This window comes from Megalobrama amblycephala, linkage group LG1 (genome assembly GCF_018812025.1).
Source record: "Megalobrama amblycephala isolate DHTTF-2021 linkage group LG1, ASM1881202v1, whole genome shotgun sequence".
Classification (NCBI taxonomy): domain Eukaryota; kingdom Metazoa; phylum Chordata; class Actinopteri; order Cypriniformes; family Xenocyprididae; genus Megalobrama; species Megalobrama amblycephala.
Window position 1 is genome coordinate 67,763,190 of NC_063044.1, and position 23,730 is coordinate 67,786,919.

At 38.3% G+C, this 23,730-nt stretch overlaps 1 protein-coding gene across 1 annotated transcript; it reads right to left on the reverse strand.

The window, feature by feature from the left end:
• Positions 1-897: 897 nt before the first annotated feature.
• Positions 898-14,012, reverse strand: LOC125274894 (zinc finger protein 271-like). Its single transcript, XM_048201455.1, has 6 exons — positions 13,800-14,012; positions 13,498-13,753; positions 12,354-13,126; positions 8,468-9,267; positions 1,515-2,348; positions 898-1,329 (listed from the first exon to the last, which is right to left on the reverse strand). Exons 1-6 carry the CDS (start codon positions 14,010-14,012, stop codon positions 1,284-1,286), a joined length of 2,922 nt encoding a protein of 973 aa, XP_048057412.1. The 3' UTR covers positions 898-1,283.
• Positions 14,013-23,730: the final 9,718 nt, after the last annotated feature.

Genomic DNA, 23,730 nt, shown 5'->3' on the forward strand with positions numbered 1-23,730 from the left:
TGACAAGAAGAGTGAGATCCAATGATGCTTTATTCATGATTTCACACCATTTCTTGCAAAACTCAGGGTCTCCTCCACCAATCGGGGGTGCCTTTTGGATTCTCAGACCTCTGCAAATTCGACCTGCTCTCCAGTATTCACTGAGAGTTGAACCATGTAAAGTATAGCGGATCTCTTTCTCTAAGAGGTGCTTGTAATGATTCATAGAATTTTTAATTGTCTCTGAATGCAGGACACTGATTTCAGCTCTAGGAAAAAGGATATCTTCAGAATCTTCAGGATTGTAGGTGAATGTTTTTGCTTTAGAGTCCGTGATTAAATTGATCTCAGCAAAAGACGACATCTTCAATTATAGATGGAGCAGCATACACATGAAAATTATGAAGTTTTTTTTTTTTTTTTTGCCAAATTTATTTTCATAGTTTTCTATGTACATTTCATGTATTTTGCCTTGTTTATTGCCTTTCAGACTCTCTTGCTGTGACACCTGTGATAATTGATTGTTATTGGTGCTAATTGATGATTGTGATAATTGGATTAAGCTGATGGCTCTGAATTGCTTGTCTTTCTCGAAAAAGGGTGATTTGTTGCATCTTAGGCACTGAGGATAGCAAATTGCTGAAACGTCTGCTCCTCTGTTTTTAATTCACTTGTACTTTGCACTTTATTGCACCATGCAATTTATATAATAAATGTTGTATTTTTATAGACCTTAGTCTTTTTTGGATTCAGTGTGCGACCCAGCCACTCTTCTCTGTTTTGCTTAAGTTAATCTTTTTTGGTTCCACGCACCTGAAGGAAACAAGAATTTTGTAACTGTGAGCGCTACAACTTTCCTTGAAATAATAATGTAGACAGACAGCAATCTCATTCAATGACAGTCATGTGTGTGGTGAAATATGATTTATTATGCATTAGTAGAAGAGACCCTAACCCTAACCAAAGTGTCCAGTTTCAAAGTTATATGAAAGTATATCTTACACTTGAATGGAAGAGTAAAAGTGGAAGAGAAACTAGATGTTTTAATAAAAAACAATAAAGAATGATACAAAAAAAAAATATCAGATTGTCTTTCTATGCCTCTTCTTCAGCTCTCTGAATATGAGCACAAGAAACAAAAACAAATACTAGTTCCCTTTTTAAAAGAGAACTGAGTGATACAAAAGCATTAGGTACATGAACACAAACTGCTGAAGATAAACTTTGGATGATGTTTCTTTGTCACTCATTGACACAACCTCTTTGTTCTTCAGTATCGTGAAGTTTCATCTACAGGTTCTGGATCACTGGATCTCTCTGTCCTCTCCTTCCAGATGCTTTCTGGTGGTTCTTCATAAAAACAAATAAGTTACCTTCCAACAGACATGATATGAACTATTAATGAATGAGGCATTTATATACTGAACACACAAAGTGCTTCATGATCACACCAGGTGTCTCTTCACAGCACCATCAGCTATAGGTGGAGAGTAGAGATCTGACTGACTCACACAGAATTTGCTGAGAAAACTTACTGTGATCTCAGACTGTGGTGATCTGGTTTCTCCACTGCATGGATCTTCATGTGTCGCTTCAGGTGACTTTTTAAAGTGAAACTCTTTCCACACTGATCACATGTGTGCGGCTTCTCTCCAGTGTGGAACCTCTTGTGTGTTTTCAGATCTGATGACTGACTGAATCTCTTGTCACAGTGTGAACACTTATAAGGTTTTTCTCCAGTGTGAATTCTCTGGTGCCGTTTTAAATGGTCAGCTGTAGTAAAAGTCTTCTCACACTCAAAGCACATGTACTCTCTCACACCAGTGTGTGTTTTCTCATGTTTATGTAAACTACACAGCTGTGAAAAACTCTTTCCACACACAGAACATGAATGTGGCTTCTCCTTCGTATGAACTCTAAGGTGTCTCTTCAGGTTTATTGAGCCAATAAATGTTTTGCCACAATGATCACATATGAACAGCTTCTCTCCAGTGTGGATCCTCATGTGAACATTAAAGTTTGATGATTGATTGAAGCTCTTCCCACATTGATCACATGTGAATGGCTTCTCTCCAGTATGAACTCTCATGTGAACATCAAGATGACTTTTCTGTGTGAAACTCTTTCCACACTGAGTGCAGGTTGCAGATTTCTTGGCTCTTCTTTTCTTTAAAAATGTCTTTTTAGTCTTTGAGCGACTCAAAGGTTTTTCTCCAGGTTTGTCATGATGTTTCTCCTCCACTTCACTCAGTTCTTCACTCTCCTCGCTCTCTTCCATCAGATCTGAAATCAAAGAAAAAAAATTAATTTCATTTTCAGTAAATAAAAATAACAGTAATAAAAGAAATATGAAAAGGACATAAAATGAACTATTGTAAGGGTACACAGTTCAATTTAGCTCAAAGGGAATTATTAGTTAATTTATAGGGAATTTTACAGTCACTTATTTTATGACTGAGCAACTGAATTGTCCTGCATTCATTTGAACAGGCCATAACTATCAGCTCTGTAGCATATATAAATATCCAAACTCTATTGACAACAATATTTATTATCAAGGTAACAGAGATTGGCAGTTTAACACATTAGTTTAACACAGTTTTAGCACACAAGACACTTCTCTTCAAGTGTTTTCGTGTCTGGATTGATGTTGTGGGAAGCCAATCACATTCTGGTGTGTTGGCGGAGGAGTGGAGTCTCATTCGTGGCTGAGATTTGAAGTTTTGAGGCAGCAAAGACTGTAGAGTCGTCGATTAAACTTTGCGGGAAAAAACAAACTTAGAAAGACTCTCAATGGAAAAGAAAACTAAAACAAATGAAAGTGAGACGAGAGTGTGATGGCTTGAATGAAGCTGATCTGCCTTTATCTTCTTGTCATTGCCTTGTCTACTCGTCTGAAGCTTTGTTCGTATTCTGAGATTTTAAACTTGAATTTCTGTCCAGCCTCTGAAGGGAGTACTGACCAATTAAACATTGTCTTTTGTATGATGTATACATTTCTCCATAAATCACGTTATCTGATGGTCTCTTATCTCCCCGCTCTACCCAAGAGTGCAGTTTAGCATGATTTCTATTAATAAGAATACAATGAATTTAATTCAAAGAATGATTAAAGTGGTAAGAGGACATTCACAATGATACCAAACACTCCATGCTCCCATTAAACTATTTGACAGTTATAACAATTTCATGAATTATGTGTGATCTAAACAGGGGCGTGTTTCCCAAAGTGAACTGTGGTCGCATGTTTCATCGTTACCAATAGAGTTCAATGGAACTTACCACCATCGTTGACTAACGACGCTTTGGGGAAACGCGCCCCAGATGTGTTACATATTGGCTTGAAGACATGGTACAGAATTATGCAGTTGAACAATGTTTGATAAGTCTGTTTAGTCATCATTTTGAGAATAATTTGATGAATTTAATAATAGCAGTCTCTGTGGGTTTTTTTCCTGTGGTTTTCAACTCTGTGGTCAAGAGAATTCATTCAAAGGTTTGGAGAAGAAGAGAAGGCCTGTTTTGTTTCTCTGTCTTGGGGATTTATTATGGTGGGGCTCGAGCTGTGCCCTCTTCAAACCAATCCGTCTTTTACAAACTGCTTGAGGTTGACATCTCTTTCCTCAGCTAGGCTCAACTGAATTAGATTCCTGAGTGTTGATTCAGAATTCAATGGGATATTCTGTTTGAATGAATCATCTGCAAGATTCATTTGTGTCTGGTTCACCCTCAAATTCTACACACTAGACAACTGCTATAAAATATTACTATCACTCTGATGTCTTTTTAACTGTGACATCCAGGAAGTGACATGATCTGGTCTCTTTCTACAGCATGATGGGAGCACAAGAAAATAATCCCAATCCACCGTATTTAGTTTGTGCAGTGTTAACCGCATTCATCAACCCTGTTACCAAAGTTAGTCAAAGATGAATAATCTATATAACTTCTATATATAACTTCAATAAGAGAAATACAACTTTATCAGGACCTATAAATCAGATTTTGCTTAATTTAATCTTACAACCCTGTCAGCCATTCTGGAAAGTGTATTTACTTGACACAGTTTGGCGTTTACGGATTATTCCTGAAAAAATCTCAATGATGTAAATATATTAAAAAATTATGGTTACGTTGCAAATTGTGAACCAGATATAAATTAAACAGTAAACTAATTTCAAACAATATTTAGTATTATTTAATATTTAAAGTTTGTTTAAAAAGAAAAAACAAATCATTCTGTTTCATAGTTTAATTCTTTATCTATATGTACAGAAGTGTTTTTGAATCTTTCTAACATAAATGTTGTTCAGCATCATGAATAAATGAAGAATAAACACCAACCTCTTTGTTCTTCAGTATCTTCAGTGTGTTTCATTCTGCAGGGTTCTGGATCACTCATGTTCTCACTGTCCTCTTTAATAAACTCAGTCTTTGCAGATTTCAGCTCCTCCTGATGCTCTGATGCTCGTCTGATGGGAATATTCCACCATTTATTGGAGAACTGCTGTGGGAGGAGCTTCACTGATGATGTGAGTGATGAGGGAGGAGCTTCATTGATGATGATGAATTTCAGTGTTGGAGAAGCTGATCTGCCAAAATGGAAAATACGGGTGCTGGTCATATAATTAGAATATCGTGAAAAAGTTCATTTTTTTATTGTAAATTATTTTTAAAAAATGAAACTTTCATTTATTATAGATTCCCTACATGTAAAGTAAAACATTTCAAAAGTTTTTTTTTTTTTTTTTAAATTTGTTGATTAGAGCGTACAGCTAATGAAAGTCCAAAATCCAGTATCTCAAAATATTAGAATATTTACATTCGTGTTTCATTAAATGACCATCCCTACAGTATAAATTCCGGGTATCTCTTGTTCTTTGAAACCACACTAATGGGGAAGACTGCTGACTTGGCAATGGACCAGGAGACAATCATTGACACCCTCCACAAAGAGAGTAAGTCACAGATGGACATTACTGAATGGGGTGGCTGTTTACAGAGTGATGTATCAAAGCATATTGAAAGCAAAGTTGACTAGAAAGAAGAAATTGGGTAGGCAAAGGTGCACAAGCAACAGGGATGACCACAAGCTTGAGAATACTGTCAAGTAAAGCCGATTCAAACACTTGGGAGAGCTTCACAATGAGCAGAATGAAGCCAGAGTCAGCGCATCAAGAGTCACCACACTGAGACATCTTCAGGAAAAGGACTACCAAGCCACTTCTGAAACAGAAACAACATCAGAAGCATCTTACCTGGGCTAAGGAGAAAAAGAACTGGACAGTTAACAGTGGTCGAAAGTCCTCTTTTCAGATAAAAGTAAATTTTGCATTTCATGTTGAAATCATGGTCCCAGAGTCTGAAGGAAGACTGGAGAGGCACAGAATCCAAGCTGCTTGAAGTCTAGTGTGAAGTTTCTGAAGTCAGTAATGATTTGGGGGCCGTGACGTCTGCTGGTGTTGGACCATTGTGTTTTATCAAGTGCAAAGTCAATGCAGCCATCTTCCAGGAGATTTTGGAGCACTTTATGCTTCCATCTGCTGACAAGCTTTATGGAGATGCTGATTTCCTTTTCCAGCAGGACTTTAGCACCTGCCCACAGTGCAAAAACACTTCCAAGTGGTTTGCTGACCATGATATTACTGTACTTTATTGGCCAGCCAACATGCCTAACCTGAATCTATGGGATTTCAAGAGAAAGATGAGAAATAGTCGATCCAACAATATACAGATGATCTGAAGGCTCAATAGTGCCTCAGCAGTGCCACAGGCTGATCACTTCCATGCCACACTTGACCAAGTATTGAGTGCACAAATGAACATACTTTAAAGAACTTGAACTTTTCTGTTTTGAAAATCATTTTTTGATTGACCTTAGGAAATATTCTAATATTTTGAGATACTGGATTTTGGACTTTAATGAGCTGTACGCTCTAATCATCAAAATTGAAAAAAAAAAAAAAAACCTTCTGAAATGTTTTACTTTACGTGTAGGGAATCTAAAATATATGAAAGTTTCATTTTTAAAAATAATTTAAAATAAAAAAAATAACTTTTTGATGATATTCTAATTATGTGACCAGCACATGTATATCATTAACTGGGTTTGTTTTTAAATATAATATATAAATATAAATAACGTTCAGAAAAGGAGTTGAAAGCATAAAGACAGAAATAAATGTACATATCTGTAACCAACAAACACCCTCAGTCTGCTGACAGCAATTAAATGAGCTTTAAGTGTCAATTTACAGCAGATCTGAAGACATCAGCATAATAAATGAGGTGAAAACAGGAACTACTGACATGAAATAAAGAGTGTTTTCAGCAGTTTCTCTGTTAATATTGATGATCCTCAGACTATCAACACTCATTCAACAAGACATTCAGATCATTAGCAGATCATCTCACTTTATTCTGAGTGTTTGCTGCTAGAAACTGATTTGAGTCAGGATATATGAGAAAAGACTATAAAACTGCTCTATTGAAAGATAATGATCGAAAGGAAAGGCGTGAATAGTAGAGGTGCAACGGTTCAAAATGCTCACGTTTTAGATCATATCACGGTTTTAGGGTCACGGTTTCGGAACGGTTCGGTATGTGCCATGTTCAGGGAAAATAGGACTACTGTCAAATAAAAATAAGGAAAATAAGAACAAATAATCAAACTACAAGCAACATCACAAATAAATACAATAGAGCAAATATTCAAATAAAATAAACTGTGATTTCAAATTACATAAACTGATTTTTCAGGTATCTAACAGTAGTTTTCAGGTACAGAAAATGGATAAAGTAATCAAATATAAAATAACACTACATATTAACTTCATTATATAAATTAAATATTAATCATTATTTAGTTACAAAAGCTATTCATTCAAGAGCAATGAGTGTTTTTTTTTGTCATTTGTTGTTTGATTTAACATTAAACATGCTTTTTTACTTTAAAAAAGTTCACAGATGCAGTTAAACAACTCTCATTGGGACATTTGCCTGGCGTTGATGGAATAACCACAGATTTCTATTGTCATTTCTGGAACATTTTAGGGCAGTATTTTTATGAAGTAACAAAAGAGTCTTTTGAAAATGGTTGTCTTCCAAGCAGCTGAAAATTTTTGATTAAATGTTTGACGAACAGGTTAAAATGCTTTCTGGACACAATTTTTTATGATAATCATACTAACTGTGTACCCAAACTGTCTATTATGAATAATCTGTTCCTTTAAAGAGATGCAATTGCTTTTGGTGACAAGTTTATTTCTTGGATAAAACTGTTATATTGTGATGTTTCTGTATTTGTAAAGGTTGAGTGTCTCAATTCTTGGAAAAAGAGGAATTAGACAGGGGTGCCCACTTTCTGGTCAATTATATACTATTGCCTTTGAACCATTATTAAGGAGAAAGAGAATAGATGTTAAAAATGTTTTTATTACCAAATGATTCTAAAATGGTAGATATAATTAGAAGAAATACGCTCCTTTTTGCCAGGATTGTAAAGAGAAGTTATAAGAAAACATCTGAATGTACAGACTGATGATATCCCTCAAAAACTGTCAATTTGTTTTGCTTGTGACAGCAGTATGTTGGAAATCTCTATTTAGGTCTTACATTTTAAATGCTTGAAATATGTCTTTAACTGTACTTTAAATTTAAAAACATGTTATTCTAGCTTCGTGGATCCTTTTTTATCAACACTTGAATGAGGGTAATTGTTCTGACTTCATGAAGCCTCATGGTGTGAATGAACATCAAACTGACTAGAACAAACTCTTTGAAGTGTATATACAGGATATCAATGGTGAAATAATAATGTAGACAGACAGCAATGACATTCAATGACAGTCATGTGTGTGGTGAAATATGATTTATTATGCATTATTAGAAGAGAAACAAAGTGTCCAGTTTCAAGGCTATATGAAAGTATATCTTACATTTGAATGGAAGAGTAGAAGTGGAAGAGAAACTAGATGTTTTAATGAAAAACAATAAAGAATGATACAAAAAAAATATTAGATTGTCTTTCTATGCCTCTTCTTCAGCACCCTGAATATGAGCACAACAAACAAAAACAAGTACTAGTTTCCTTTTTAAAAGAGAACTAAGTGATACAAAAGCATTAGGAACATTAACACAAACTGCTGAAGATGAACTTTGGATGATGTTTCTTTGTCACTCATTGACACAACCTCTTTGTTCTTCAGTATCGTGAAGTTTCATCTGCAGGTTCTGGATCACTGGATCTCTCTGTCCTCTCCTTCCAGATGCTTTCTGGTGGTTCTTCATAAAAAATAAAAAAAAAGTTACCTTCCAACAGACATGATATGAACTATTAATGAATGAGGCATTTATATACTGAACACACAAAGTGCTTCACATTCACACCAGGGGTCTCTTCACAGCACCATCAGCTATAGGTGGAGAGGAGAGATCTGACTGACTCACACAGAAAAGACTTTGTTGCCAATAAAGATGAACTACTTACTGTGATCTCAGACTGTAGTGATGTTGTTTCTCCACTGCATGGATCTTCATGTGTTTCTTCAGGTGACTTTTAATAGTGAAACTCTTTCCACACTGATCACACATGTGCGGCTTCTCTCTAGTGTGGATCATCTCATGTGTTTTCAGATGTGGTGACTGACTGAATCTCTTGTCACAGTGTGAACACTTGTAAGGTTTTTCTCCAGTGTGGATCCTCTCATGTCTTTTCAGAGATGCTATCTGATTGAATCTCTGGTCACAGTGTGAACACTTGTAAGGTTTTTCTCCAGTGTGAATCCTCTCATGTTTTTTCAGATCTGATGACTGACTGAATCTCTTGTCACAGTGTGAACACTTGTAAGGTTTTTCTCCAGTGTGAATCCTCTGGTGCGGTTTTAAATGTTCAGCTGTAATAAAAGTCTTCTCACACTCAAAGCACATGAACTCTCTCACACCAGTGTGCGTTTTCTTATGTTTATATAAACTACACAGCCGTGAAAAACTCTTTTCACACACAGAACATGAATGTGGCTTCTCCTTCGTATGAACTGTCAGGTGTGCCTTCAGGTTTACTGACTGAGTAAATGTTTTACCACATTGATCACATGTGAACGGCTTCTCTCCAGTGTGGATCCTCATGTGAGCATTAAAGTTTGAGGAATGATTGAAGCTCTTCCCACATTGATCACATGTGAATGGCTTCTCTCCAGTATGAACTCTCATGTGAATCTCAAGACTTTGTTTGTGTGTGAAACTTTTTCCACACTGAGAGCAGGTTGTCGATTTATCTGCTCTTCTTTTCTTTAAAAATGTCTTTTTAGTCTTTGAGCGTCTCAAAGGTTTTTCTCCAGGTTTGTCATGATGTTCCTCCTCCACTTCACTCAGTTCTTCACTCTCCTCGCTCTCTTCCATCAGCTCTGAAATCAAAGAAAAAAAAAAGCTTAATTTCATTTTCAGTAAATAATAATAATACTAATAAAAGAAATATGAAAGGACATAAAAATGAACTATTGTAAGGGTACACAGTTCAATTTAGCTCAAAGGGAATTATTAGTTAATTTATAGGGAATTTTACAGTCACTTATTTTATGACTGAGCAACTGAATCGTCCAGCATTCATTTGAACAGGCCATAACTATCAGCTCTGTAGCGTATATAAATATCCAAACTCTAGTGACAACACTATTTATTAAAAAGGTAACAGAGATCGGCAGTTTAACACATTAAATTCGTAAGCACACAAGACACTTCTCTTTAAAGTCTTTTCATGTCTGGATTGATGTTGTGGGAAGCCAATCACATTCTGGTGTGTTGGCGGAGGAGTGGAGTCTCATTCGTGGCTGAAATTTAAAGTTGAGGCAGCAAAGACTGTAGAGTCGTTGATAAACTTTGGGCACAAAACCTAACCTGAGAAAGACTCTCAACGGAAAAGAAAACTAAAACAAATGAAAGTGAGACGAGAGTGTGATGGCTTGAATGAAGCTGATCTGCCTTTATCTTCTTGTCATTGTCTTGTCTACTCGTCTGAAGCTTTGTTTGTATTCTGAGATTTTAAACTTGAATTTGTGTCCAGCCTCTGAAGGGAGTACTGACCAATTAAACATTGTCTTTTGTATGATGTATACATTTCTCCTCCTCTCACCATAAATCACGTTATCTGATGGTCTCTTATCTCCAGGGCTGGGGAGTAACGAAATACATGTAACGACGTTACTTATTTAAAATACAAAATTTAAGTAACTATATTTCGTTACAGTTACATTTTAAATAGATGGTAATCAAATTACAGTTACATTCAAAAAGTATTTTAGATTACCAAAGTGATTACTTTGAATTTTTATGTTATTTATTTCATTTAACAGGCTATTAACGTAAGCTGTTTGAGGATTTTTAACCAACGAGCCAATGTTGATGATTCTCTGACTCTGTCCGTTTAAAAAAAAACGCGCGCAGCCTGTTCAGATATTAGCAACCTGCTGAGTGCAGGCATGAGATCGCACGCAAAAAAGAAAACAGCGCATAATGCATTTCTCTAGTGGAAATTCAAAGACAGTTTTACTTATATAAACATGAAGGAGGACATACAGTAACATCACAGTGCAATGCAAGCTATGTCTACTGCAACAAAACTTCTATCGGCTTCAGAGAATTCAACATCTAATCTGAAAAAGCATCTTGAGGTAGGCCTAAACTGTTCTTGGTCTTTAAAAATGTTATTTTCCTTATTTACTCCTTATTTTCCTATTTACTCGTACGCTGAGCTTTGTATGGTTATAATTAGCCTACGTTTAATATTTATAAGAATTTATTAAGTCTTTGAAAAATACCACAAAATCCTCATAGAATTAACATCCACTCAAACATGCGTTAAATAATGTTTTATAAAGCCAATTTCTAGGTGTACTTTACAGACAAACTTTAAATCTTAATAATTCATTCCAAATGTTTAGGAATATGGCGCGTGCACGAGTTTTTATATATATATATATATATATATGATCAAAAATAGAGATGCAGTAGTCCACTGGTCATAAATCCAAAGGTTTTTTAGTTTTATTTTGATATTTATTCCGGGCTTGCAAACAAACAGCTTTGTAATAATTCCCCAAAACTTCAGGAAATATTCACTAAGCCTGTCAACAGGACGTTAACACAGGAACACGCTGAAAACAGACACAAAGAGGAGAACAGTCGCGCCACAGAGAAAATACTGCACCATACACAAGCTCACTGCTCGCGAAATATAGGAAGAATAATACAAAAATTAAACCGTAGGTGTGTCAGCTTTGAATATAGGCCTTCTCTTGAGATTATTGGGTAGATCATTTCATTTTGTTTTCTTTATAAACATTCTAAATGTTACAAAGAAACGTACTCGGTTACTAACGTAACCTCGGTTCCCTGAGATACGGAACGAGTACTGCGTATGGGGGAAAAGTCTCCCTTTTTCCCCACTACTGAAGCCTTTTCAATAACGCAGTGTAACTGCATCGTCATTGGTTCAAAATAGACAAGTTGTTGAACCAATGATGGCGCGGCATAGCTGCGCGGCCTATGGCGACAGAGCGCGCAAACTTTCCCGCCAAAAGGGGCGGGGTAAAGGGCTATATAAGCGAGCGTTTCGCCATAGGCCATCAGGCCATATCGACTGAAGCGACGACACTGAGCCGCAGTCTCGTGGCACGGCAAGTAACGCAGTACTCGTTCCGTATCTCAGGGAACCGAGGTTACGTTAGTAACCGAGTACGTTCCCTTTCGATACTTCACTCGTACTGCGTATGGGGGAACGAATTAAACCGCGCCGTGCCACGGCTGGGGAACGACAGAGCTTGACTGGATGCCATAAGGGGGACCAAGGACAAGTGAAGGCCGAAGCTGCCGTTACCCTGTTACACTACAAAAGGAGAGAACTCCTGGGTTGTGCAAAAAGCGGAACACTAAAGGGCTGCGAATTTACACTGAAAGGACCCAAGCTTGTAAGGTCGGAACGTCCAACTGGTAGAACCTGACAAAAGTGGATGGCGAAGACCAGCCGGCCGCCTCACAGATGTCTTTGATTGAGACTCCACTGGACCAGGCCCACGACGAAGCCATGCCTCTAGTGGAATGGGCTCTAACTCCGATGGGGCAGGTTGCACCCACAGAGGAGTAAGAGAGAGCTATAGCGTCGACAATCCATCGTGAAAGACGCTGTTTTGAGACCGGAGACCCTTTGGTGTGGCCACCAAAACAGACAAATAGCTGATCAGACTGCCGGAAAGGCTGTGATCACTCGAATGTAGACGCGTAAAGCTCTGACAGGGCATAATGATTCCAGCTCTAGCTCATCCGATGAACGGGGAAGCGCACAGTGAAATAACTTGTGCTCTGAACGGCGTTGAGAGCACCTTGGGGACGTAGCCAACCCTCGGTTTCAGAACGACCATAGAGTCGTTTGGCCAGAATTCAAGGCATGCAGTGCTCGCGGAGAGTGCCTGTAAATTACCAACACGCTTAACCGACGCCAACGCCAGTAGCAGGGCGGATTTGAGCGTTAAGGGCCTGAGGCCCGCTAGACACAGTGGCTCAAAAGGAGGACCTTTAAGAGCTCTGAGGACCAAGGAAAGGTCCCAGGGAGGAACGGTGAGGGGTCGAGGAGGATGCAATCGCCTGGAACCCCTCAAAAACTTTATAACCAGATCGTTCTGCACTACTGATTGTCCAGCGATGGGCGAGTGAAACGCTGCAATGGCTGCTACGTAAACCTTGAGCGTGGAGGGGGCCCGCCCCAATTCCAAACGCTCCTGGAGGAAGGTTAGTATAGAAGATACATCGCACTCATCCGGGTCTATGTTGCGTGTGGAACACCAGCTAACAAAGTCCGACCACTTCTGGGCATAGAGGCGTCTCGTGGACGGGGCTCTCGCATGGGAAATGGTATCTAGCACATTCCTCGGGAGGTCAGACAGCTCCCGTCGAGGATCCACAGATGTAGAGCCCAAAACTCCGGCTGCGGGTGCCAGATTGTTCTGTTCGCCTGAGAGAGAAGGTCTCGTCTCAGGGGGATCGGCCATGGAGCTGTCGTAGAAAGCCTGAACAGCTCCGAGGTCCAAATCTGGCTCCTCCAAAGTGGGGCCACTAACAGAACTCTGTGCTTGTCTTCCCTGATTCGCCTGATGACCTGAGGGATCAGGACGATCGGGGGAAAGGCATAAAGAAGGGTACTGGGCCAAGTGTGGGCCAATGCATCATCCTCCTTCGAATAATAAGTTGGGCAATAAGAGTTGTCTTCTGAGGCGAAGAGGTCCACCTCTGCTTTCCCGAAGAACTCCCATATAGCGAGAACCGTCTGGGGGTGGAGCATCCACCCGTCTGAGGGGACGTTGTTCCGAGACAGCATATCTGCTCCCAGATTGTTCCTCCCGGGTATATGAGTTGCTTTGAGCGACCAGACCCTTGGTGATGCCCATTCCAGAAGGCGCTTCGCCAGAGCGCATAAGCGGCTGGACGAAAGACCCCCTTGTTGGTTTATGTAAGAGACCACTGTCATACTGTCCGACTGGACTAGGGCGTGGCGATCCGTCAAATAAGCCTGGAAAGCATGGAGGGCTCGTGTCACTGCCAGCATCTCGAGGCAGTTGATCTGAAGGTGGCTTTCCTTGTGAGTCCACGAGCCGAAGACCGGACTGCCCTCGCACAGTGCGCCCCAACCCGAGTTGAACGCGTCTGTCGAAAGTACCTCTGCGCGAGGATCTGCTTCAGCGTCAGTACTTTGAACTTTCGCTTCATGAGGGAAAGATTCAATAACCTTAGGTCCAGAATGGGCCTGAGACCGCCGTCTTTTTTTGGCACACCAAGAAGTAGCGGCTGTAGAAGCCCGACTCGCTCTCTGGGAAGGGAACTATTTCTATAGCCCCTTTTCTCAACAGAGTTAAAACCTCGGTTCGGAGGACATGCGCGTCGTCCGCTTGTACCGAAGTCTGAATAACCCCACCAAAACGCGGAGGTCTTCTGGCAAACTGGAGCGAGTAGCCCTGGCTTATAACTTTTAGAATCCAGCTTGACATAACTTTTAGAATCCAGCTCCGGGGATGGCTTTCCAAGCCTCGACCCGGGTGGCAAGAGGGAGAATAACATCGGATGACGGCCCGCTTAAGAGGGGGCCGAGCACCGAGATGGGTGGAAGAGGAAATATGCTCTTTTGTGGAGTGTTTAAAAAATGGGTCGCCGTGAAAACGGCGGTTGGAAAGGGCGCAACAGCTGTGGGTCCTGTTACAGCAGGTTGTGTTTCTCCCACGCCCAGAGATAAACGAGGCGGAGGGGAGTTTGCACGAGAGAGCTTTTGGGGTGGTCCGCTGAAGCGGCTTGGCCTGCAGAGGCGTAGGCTCTTCCTGCTAGGGCAGAGGTGGTCCTGCAGGGTTTGGATGCGAGGGCTCTTTTAGTCTTCCATCCCCCAGCTGCGGGAGAACAGAGGTGAGCGGCCACTGCTTCATCCAGGGGCGGCAGATGCTCGTAGCCCTTCTCTTCTGAGCCATCTACGGTGGTGAGGGCTGAGCGGTGGGTAGTGTGTAGAGTAGGGAGCACCACGACTTCGTCAGCTCTTTGTGTACTTCTGGAAAGAACGGGGCAGAGCGGCGACGGCCTGGGAGAAACCACTCGTCCAAGCGGCTCCATGATGGCTCCTCTGGTGGGGCCCAGTCGAGGTTCAGATCCTCTACGGCCTTGGATAGGACACGGAAGAGCTCGGCGTCCATACCCGTGCCGTGGTCAATGGGCTCCAGGGAAGGCAGGGGGGCGGGGTCGTCCGACTCGCCAACCCATCCTTCTGGTTCAGAGGCCACCATAGACATAGAGTTGAAGAGTGGCTCTTCGTCAGATCCGCCGAAGGAGACGAGGTCGCTCGCATCTGCTGAGGGACGCTGGTCAGGGTGGGCGAACAAGACGGGGTAATGCTCTCTGTTGGGAGAGGGCGAGGCACGCGGGCGCTGGGCCGACGTGGGCTCGCTCATCTCCATGCGCTGAACCGTTCTGCCCCGCGGTCTCTTCCTCGCCAGCCCGCGAGCGCAGAGACACCAGACTCATGCATTCGCAGTGCGGGCATGAGCCGCCGGTGAGCGCGTCATCCGCGTGGGACTTGCCCAGGCATCCAACGCACTCGCTGTGTCAGTCTTCTTCGTGCAGAGGGGCTCTGCACGTACCACAGGAGTAGTGTGGCATTTAGAAATGCCAGGCACCGTGAAAACGGTGATTGGGAGGCTCCTAACGGCGAGGGCTGGGCTCAAAGTGGTGAAAACCGCTGGAAAGTGCTCAAAAAGCGGCTGTAAAACCGCGGGAAGACGCTCTCTATGATGCGCCGGATGGCTGCAGCTGGCTGGATGGCTCCAGCTGCAGTCCACTCTTTGTGAATCTCCCCCACATTTTTGAATGGGTTTTGCAATGACCTTTTGTGTCTTGCCCTCCTTGTGCAAGGTGTCAATGGTCGTCTTTTGGACAACTGTCAAGTCAGCAGTCTTCCCCATGATTGTGTAGCTTACAGAACTAGACTGAGAGACCATTTAAAGGCCTTTGCAGGTGTTTTGAGTTAATTAGCTGATTAGAGTGTGGCACCAGGTGTCTTCAATATTGAACCTTTTCACAATATTCTAATTTTCTGAGAAATATATCAGTCTGTGTGTAATGAATGAATATAATATACAAGTTTCAACTTTTTGATGATATTCTAATTATATGACCAGCACCTGTGTATATGATACTGGATATCAAGGGTGAAACTGTTAATAATGTAGACAGACAGTAATCTCATTCAATGACAGTCATGTGTGTGGGTGATTAATAGAAGATTAATTATGCATTAATAGAAGAGAAGCAAAGTGTCCAGTTTCAAGGCTATATGAAAGTATATCTTGAATTTGAATGGAAGAGTAGAAGTGGAAGAGAAACTAGATGTTTTAATGAGTGACACTTTAATAAGCTTTTCTATACTCTTCTGATTATATAATGGTAAATATTACAATATCACAGCTCAACAACAGTGAGCAGCAATAATGATAAGCCTAATACTCACAATAAAAATAATATAGTTCAACACAGTCTCGGAGGTAAGAAGTGGATTATCCTTCACCTGAAATATTTGTCTTTTCATGCTGAAATGCAAGGCAAATGTTGTATCACAATAAGTAGAAGTTTCCACAAATCCCTTCACTCGATTGGGATGTTCTCTTTTATTCTGGACGGCAAGGGCAGTGACTAACGTCGAGCATATTTTTTCAGGTTTCTCCACTGCATGGATCTTCATGTGTATCTTCAGGTGACTTTTAAAAGAGAAACTCTTTCCACACTGATCACACGTGTGCGGCTTCTCTCTGCTGTGGATTCTCTCATGTGTTTTCAGTGTTCCTGACTGACTGAATCCCTTGTCACTTGTTTTTCTCCAGTGTGAATCCTCTGGTGCTGTTTTAAATGTCCAGCTGTAATAAAAGTCTTCTAACACTCAAAGCACATGTACTCTCTCACAGCAGTGTGTGTTTTCTCATGTTTATGTAAATATGACAGCAGTGAAAAACTCCTTCCACACTGATCACATGCGAATGGCTTTTCTCTCAAGTGGTTCTCAAGGTTTGCTGATTGTGTTAAACTAGACCAAGACTAAAAATGCATGTTTGAGCTGTTTTAACTGAAAGCAACTTGTACTGACATACCTTAAAATATGTCAGAGTCATTGTTCTGTCTCAAGACGCACACCAGTAATGTTTTTTTTTTTTTTTTTTTTTTTTTTTTTTTTTTTTCTGGTGTACGTTCATAAAAGCTACTTAAATATCCTAATTGAACTAAGGTTTAACCCTGACTTAGGCTAAGCCCTGTCTGTGAACAGACCATTAACATTATAATCCTGCCATATTTTGAAAACAACGGTTAGACTGCTGCTTAATTCATTGTACTAAAGACTTTTTAATAAGGGCTGGTCACATGAATTTTTCCTTCCATAAACGTTAATGTTTACTGTGTCCGTAAAAATGTCACATGCTAAAAGTAAAGTAACTGCCCGCTTAACTTGTTCTAAATTAACAATTTTTACTAGCATTTTTATTTTCCTCCTTTCAAAAAAAGCATTTCTTAAAATTGACACACCCAGGAAGTGACATCATCTAGGCTCTTTCTACAGCATGATGGGAGGAGAAGAAAATAATCTCAGTAGTCAACATTTGAAGTGGATTGAAACCTTTCAAAGTTGTCCTAAAACCTTCCATTTTGATCCACTTCATATGTTGACTACTGTATATTCACATACCTAGAACAATTAGATAATATGCTTGTCATCGTTTACTAATAAACACCAACCTCTTTGTTCTTCAGTATCTTCAGTGTGTTTCATTCTGCAGGGTTCTGGATCACTCATGTTCTCACTGTCCTCTTTAATAAACTCAGTCTTTGCAGATTTCAGCTCTTCCTGATGCTCTGATGCTCGTCTGATGGGAATATCCCAGCATTTATTGGTGAATTAGAGCTTCAATGATGATGTAATTGTTGTGGGAGGAGCTTCACTGAACATGAACATATGTGTGGATGCAGCAGATTTGCTGTAATCAACAATAAATCATTTACGTTTTAACTAATTTACAAATTTAGGCATTTATATGAGTAAAGCAGACATCTTTGAAGATCCCATAGCCTTCTGGTTATTGGCAGCTCTAGAATTCAGCACTCTGTGTTCAAGTCACGCCACATTTACTTGGTTTGCTTCTTAATTATTTAAACCAGGCAATTGGTTGATGAAACATTGATTAAAATTAACATACAATTTTTACAAAATGAAATTTACTTTAAAGAAAGTCTTTCTACAAAACAAAACTTAATGAAGTGGTCAAAATCATGTCTGACCCACTCCATGTCTCCCGACATATATCTCATAAAAGTCTTACTCATGCTGTTCACATTTCATAATCAACAGATTAAATAAAAAATAATATTACAATATTTAAAAAAATATATATATTATGAAGTTATTCAGTACACTTTAATCAAATTGTAATGTGTCTGTGAATATTAAACTGCAAACACTTTTTTACAAATTATTAATATGGTTGTTTTTATTAATTAAATTAATTAGCATTACTAAAATGTAATTAAACCATTAACATGGAATTTTGAAAAAAAAAAAAAAAACATATTTCATACTAGGGCCCTAAATGACATTATAAGTGTTTCATTACCATATTAAAGTGATCAAAAATGTGAAATGTATTATATTCTATATTTATGAATATATTCTATATTCAAGTCAAATGTTTGGACATGAATGGGAAAGTGTGTCCATACTTTTGACTGCTACTGTACTATAATTTACACATTAAGAAATAATATCGATATTACCCCAGGCTCAACTTACAAATATAAGTGTTGCCTCTTTGTAAACCATTATATTACTATATTAAAAATAACAGCATCAACACAAGGAGCACTTCAATTTATAATGCTCATTTAGTGACACTGATTTATTTGACTTACATCTGTGGAAATTCACACATTTCTATTTTGTCTGATTGTTAACATTTCTATCCATATTTATTAATTCTGCCCCCTAATATTAAAGATTAAGATATATTTCTATAAATATTGAAAATAATATACTGTAACTATAAATAACAGTTTGAATTAAGAAATTAAAGAATAAACAGAAATTTGTTCATCATTCATATCTACAGATAAATAACACTTGAGTAAAGTTGGTTTTATATTCGCACATTCGGACATCCGTATTCAATAGCCTTGTTAATCACACTACATTGGACATTCAGTGGACATTCACAAGTAAATATTCCATTAAAACAATACTTGCCTATTTTGATCGACTGTGAAAAAATGTTGTAAGTTGACAATCGTTGGTTGTCAATATCATGTCGCTGCTTAAAATTCGCAAACATTAATTTATTGCACAATTTATTTAAGCAGGCTTAGTAAGAAAAAAAAAAGTTTCCAGTGTCTATTATATTATGTAGGCCTATCGATTTTAGATGTCCCCCATGGCTCATTATATCGGCTCAGTAGGCTATCAAGTAAGTAACTATCTGTTCTGAAATTTATACATATAAATTACAACAGATTTGATCTACCAAATCTGAGAAATAAAGTTGGTAAAATCGCAGCATCAACACAGAGATAAGTTTGCATCAATTCCCCTCACATATCACGAGACATTCAGTAACAGCAACAAGATCAACATTGAAACAAACATTCACGAACACGCAAAAGCATAAAATCACTGAGGTCTTAATGAACTTTTGATTTTCTCACAAGCTCGTCGTGATTATTTAAGTCATTAAACACACAAACAAAGCTGTACTGTTGTAAACAAATGTGTGAGGTGTATTTTACAATAGTTTAAATATGCAAAATACTATGAACTGCTCACCTCTCTTCAGAAGACTCGATGCTGAACGAGCGCGCGCGCTAGTGATGACGTCATCGCCGCGAGGCTACATCAACCAGAGCCATAGAGAGAGAGAGTTGCGACAACTCCATAGACTCCAATGGAACGTTATTTTACAGCAATGGCGGCTTGTGGAGCCTCTCAATAGTTCCCGGAAGTAGCAGCCGCGCCGTAGAGTTACAGCAGAACAGACCGTTTGTGATGCACTTTTAAAAGGTAAGCCGTTTAAATTATAAGATTTTATATTATCAGTACATATGAATCAAATTAACTTCTGTATTAAAGCATGCTAGATGATATTGCTCACTAAATAAATAGTTCCAGGGGCTGTTATCAGATAGTAGATTAGATAATAGATTAAAACAATTTATTCATCGTTGTGTAATTAGAGAAAAAGGCTTCTAAACGGGGTTAAATATAACTTTGGGGCTTGTGGTGGGTGAAAGTGGTAAAATGAGAATATCCTTATTCCTTATTAAATGTACAACCCAGGTGAAAAAATACTATAGTAAATAGTATAGTGTTTTTGAACCATACTATAGTAAATTGTAGTATACTATATTATAGTATTTACAACACGTTGTTAATGAATGCTACAGCATACTGCAATATAGTGAACTGATAAACTGTAATAAATACTGTAGTATACTTTAGTTTTTTACTACAGTATACTGTAGTGTATATTGTAGTAGGCCTATAATATCCCCTAAAGTTGTAGAAAACTTAGTACAGTATTGGGTAATGTAATTTGTTTATATTACTATAGTTGTTATATTATCACAGCAACTATAGAATTACCACAACAAATTAATTCAAGTACTTTACTATAGTATGGTTCAAAAACACTATGGTATTTACTATAAATTACTATAATATTTTTTTTTTCACCGGGGAATAAAGAAAAAAAATCCTTATTTTAGAATATATATTCGAGAATGTGTTGATTCTGTTGACTCTCTATTATGTGTCAGCTCAGCTGATTTTTGGATTGATGGGGAGAGGAAAGTTTATAAATGAGATTAAAAAAAACAATGCTTAAAAGCAGCAAAAAAATAAAATAAATAAATAAATAAATAAAAATAAATACATAAATATATATATATATATATATATATATATATATATATATATATACACACACATATATATATATATATATATATATATATATATATATATATATACATATACATACATACACTAGGCTAAATGGGAAATCATACTAAATACCAAAACTGTATATTATATACTACTACTGTATTTAATTTCTCCCATTTTGTTTCCTTTTATCTTGCTTTCAATACAAGCACAAAGGGGATTCAGATCCTGAAGACTCCATGCAATGATGCTGACACACAGACAAAGAACATCTGACTGTAAGGAGAGTGGGGTAAGATGAGCCAGTGGATAAGTTGACCCTCTCCCTGTATCTTGGCAACCGTACCATTTTATAGTCATGTGACCATATATTTTAAAACCACCCGTCATTTCATACCCGTCAGTTCAGACTGTGAAAAGGAGAAGCACATAGGAGGAGTGGAAGTCGCTTATTTACTTTAAAAACTGTTTTTGGTTTGTCAAAGTAAAATTTTAACATAACAGATGTAATGACTGTTTCATCAAAGCAAATTTGTACAGGTCTAAAACTATTTATGATGCATATTGGTGATTTATAAATGTAGAAAACCATGCAAGTAATATAGCGTCAGTAAATCAAACTCATGACTAAACGGCAACTTTTGTTGTTTCTCTTAGTAGGATGAAAATAATCTTAACGGTGATTAAATTATAAAGAAAGCGATTAAAGAAAGCCCCCTTTGCAAATGTTGGAGCAGCGTGCGCGGAAGTGTGAAAAAAGTGGGAAAGTGATGGAAGCCAATCATAGCAGCTCACAGTAGACACGCCACTTAAAACAGTGTTCAAACCAGAGGTCTAAAATCAGGGCAGGAAAAATGCTTTTTATTTATAAAGTATGACACTTTTGAATGTACAAAGCATACTAACATTACCCCAGGAAACATTATAAAACAATAAAACAACGCAGTTCATGACCCCTTAAAAACAGTGAACCTTTATGATGCGTTGCACATGCTCTGAGTTCAACAGTTTTACAATTTCAAAAAGCAATGAGATAAATTAAAATCTAAATCTTCTCGCTGACGGTTCAGTTGCATTTTAACACCTTTGAAACGTTGATTTAAGACATTTCAAAGACAATTAAGGTCTTGTTTTTACATTAAGGATCTGCGGACAGCTTTGTTAGCTTACAAGACGCTTTAAAGATGAATCAAGAATACACACCAACCTGTTTGTTCCTGATGTTTTATTATTCTGCAGGGTTCTGGTTCACTCGTGTCCTCCTCATTCCCTTCTTTAACAAACACCATCTTCTCAGACGAGATATTATGAAGGTAAATCAGTAGCAAAACCCGTGAGGTTGCTGATTTGAATGTGAGAACTTGTCGTATTAATATTTGTATTTGTAAATTGAAATTTACACTCACAGCCCTGATGTGAAAAGCTGAATGTTTCGATTTGCACACACAGACAACAATCAAAACACCCGTGTTATGAAGTTGTAGTTGCAGATTAATAGTTACAAATGTGTAAAATGGCATTCACAAAAACAAAATGACAGACACAAATGTGTGAGACATATTTACTTTTACACTTTACTTCAGTTTCGCTGTACAGCTTCAAGTCGGCGCTTACAACCTCTCAGATCTGGCAGTACAAGTTCAATTCCTGGCGCTTTGACTTTTGCTACTCTTTTTGCAATATTCCTGTTGCAAAACTGACTTGAGCACCTGAAAGCAGACGTGAGAGAGCAGAACGGGGGTGGGGGGGGTGAAGCCGTTTTATTGGTCGATGCCTGACCAATGAACAACGCCATCCAGTGCGACTTGGCATGCGGAAAGAAATACGTGCATATGTATGAGACAATATTTTCATTAAAATATCATTAGTTTTAACTGAGTTTTATATTACAGTAAAAGATGGGTGGCTGCTACATGGACCACCAAAATGGCGCGATCTGCTCTATGTAGTGACGTACATTGCGTACAAAAACGTCACATTTCATTGGCTGACTCCAACCAATAAAGAACTTTAACTACTCTTTTACTGTAATATAAACTCAGTTGACTAAAACTAATGATATTTTAATGAAAACAAGGATTTTATCTCAGGGCACAGAACTAAACCCACCACCCCCCTCCCCCCCCCAGCTTTGTCCCGAAAATGTTTATTGTTTTCAGAGAAACGTGATTAATGAAAAAATTGTTTCCAGTTGAACCCAGACCATTAGCCTATATGAAAGTTCAAGTCCATTTACTAAACATTTTAAATATATAAGCCTGTAGCCTATATTACATCATCATATGTTCTGTCATATAGGCTACAATAAAATATCAGCACAATTTACTTGCATCAAACAACTCAGTAGGCTATGTATTATTAGTAATTATTATAATTATTCTTTTTGTTGATCCATTTCATTTATTGCCAAACTGTAAGATGTGAATTATATTACTGAAATAAACACATTAGCGTCGTCAGTCTTTTATTTGTGTTAAAATAAAAAATAAAACAATGGAGCTGCGATCTCAGGTTTATGGCTGCTGTAAATTTTACCTGCCACAGGATGGCACTGTTTTCGACACTTTTGATGCTTTGAAACCTTTCCCGAAACGTTCATAGAAAAGCTTCAAATATTTAATAGGCTTCATTTTTCCATCCCTACTCAATGGTTTTAGGCCTTTTTGCAAATGTTTCAGTCAAATTTAGCTGTTTTATTGAGCGTTTACTCATTTTGAGCCTGTTTTTTTTTTTTTTTTTTTTTTTTTTTTTTTTTTTTTTTTTAATTAATCATCTGTAACGTCATATCCAATCAGATTCTCTTCACCCATATCCCCCACACCCACCATGCACGCACATACACACATTTGACTTTACAACACACAAACACACACCTTTATTTATTCTCATTCTCTCTTGCTCTCTTAATATGTAATGAGTTACACAGAGAAATTTTAATAACAAATTTAAAAATTTTGTAAATAAAAAAAAATTAAATACAGATAGTGCCCTCTCATGGTATATGCACAGTGCGTACACTGGCGTTGTTCATTGGTCAGGCATCAACCAATAAAACGGCTTCACCCCCCACCCCCGTTCTGCTCTCTCACGTCTGCTTTCAGGTGCTCAAGTCAGTTTTGCAACAGGAATATCGCAAAAAGAGTAGCAAAAGTCAAAGCGCCAGGAATTGAACTTGTACTGCCAGATCTGAGAGGTTGTAAGCGCCGACTTGAAGCTGTACAGCGAAACTGAAGTAAAGTGCAAAAGTAAATATTGTCTCA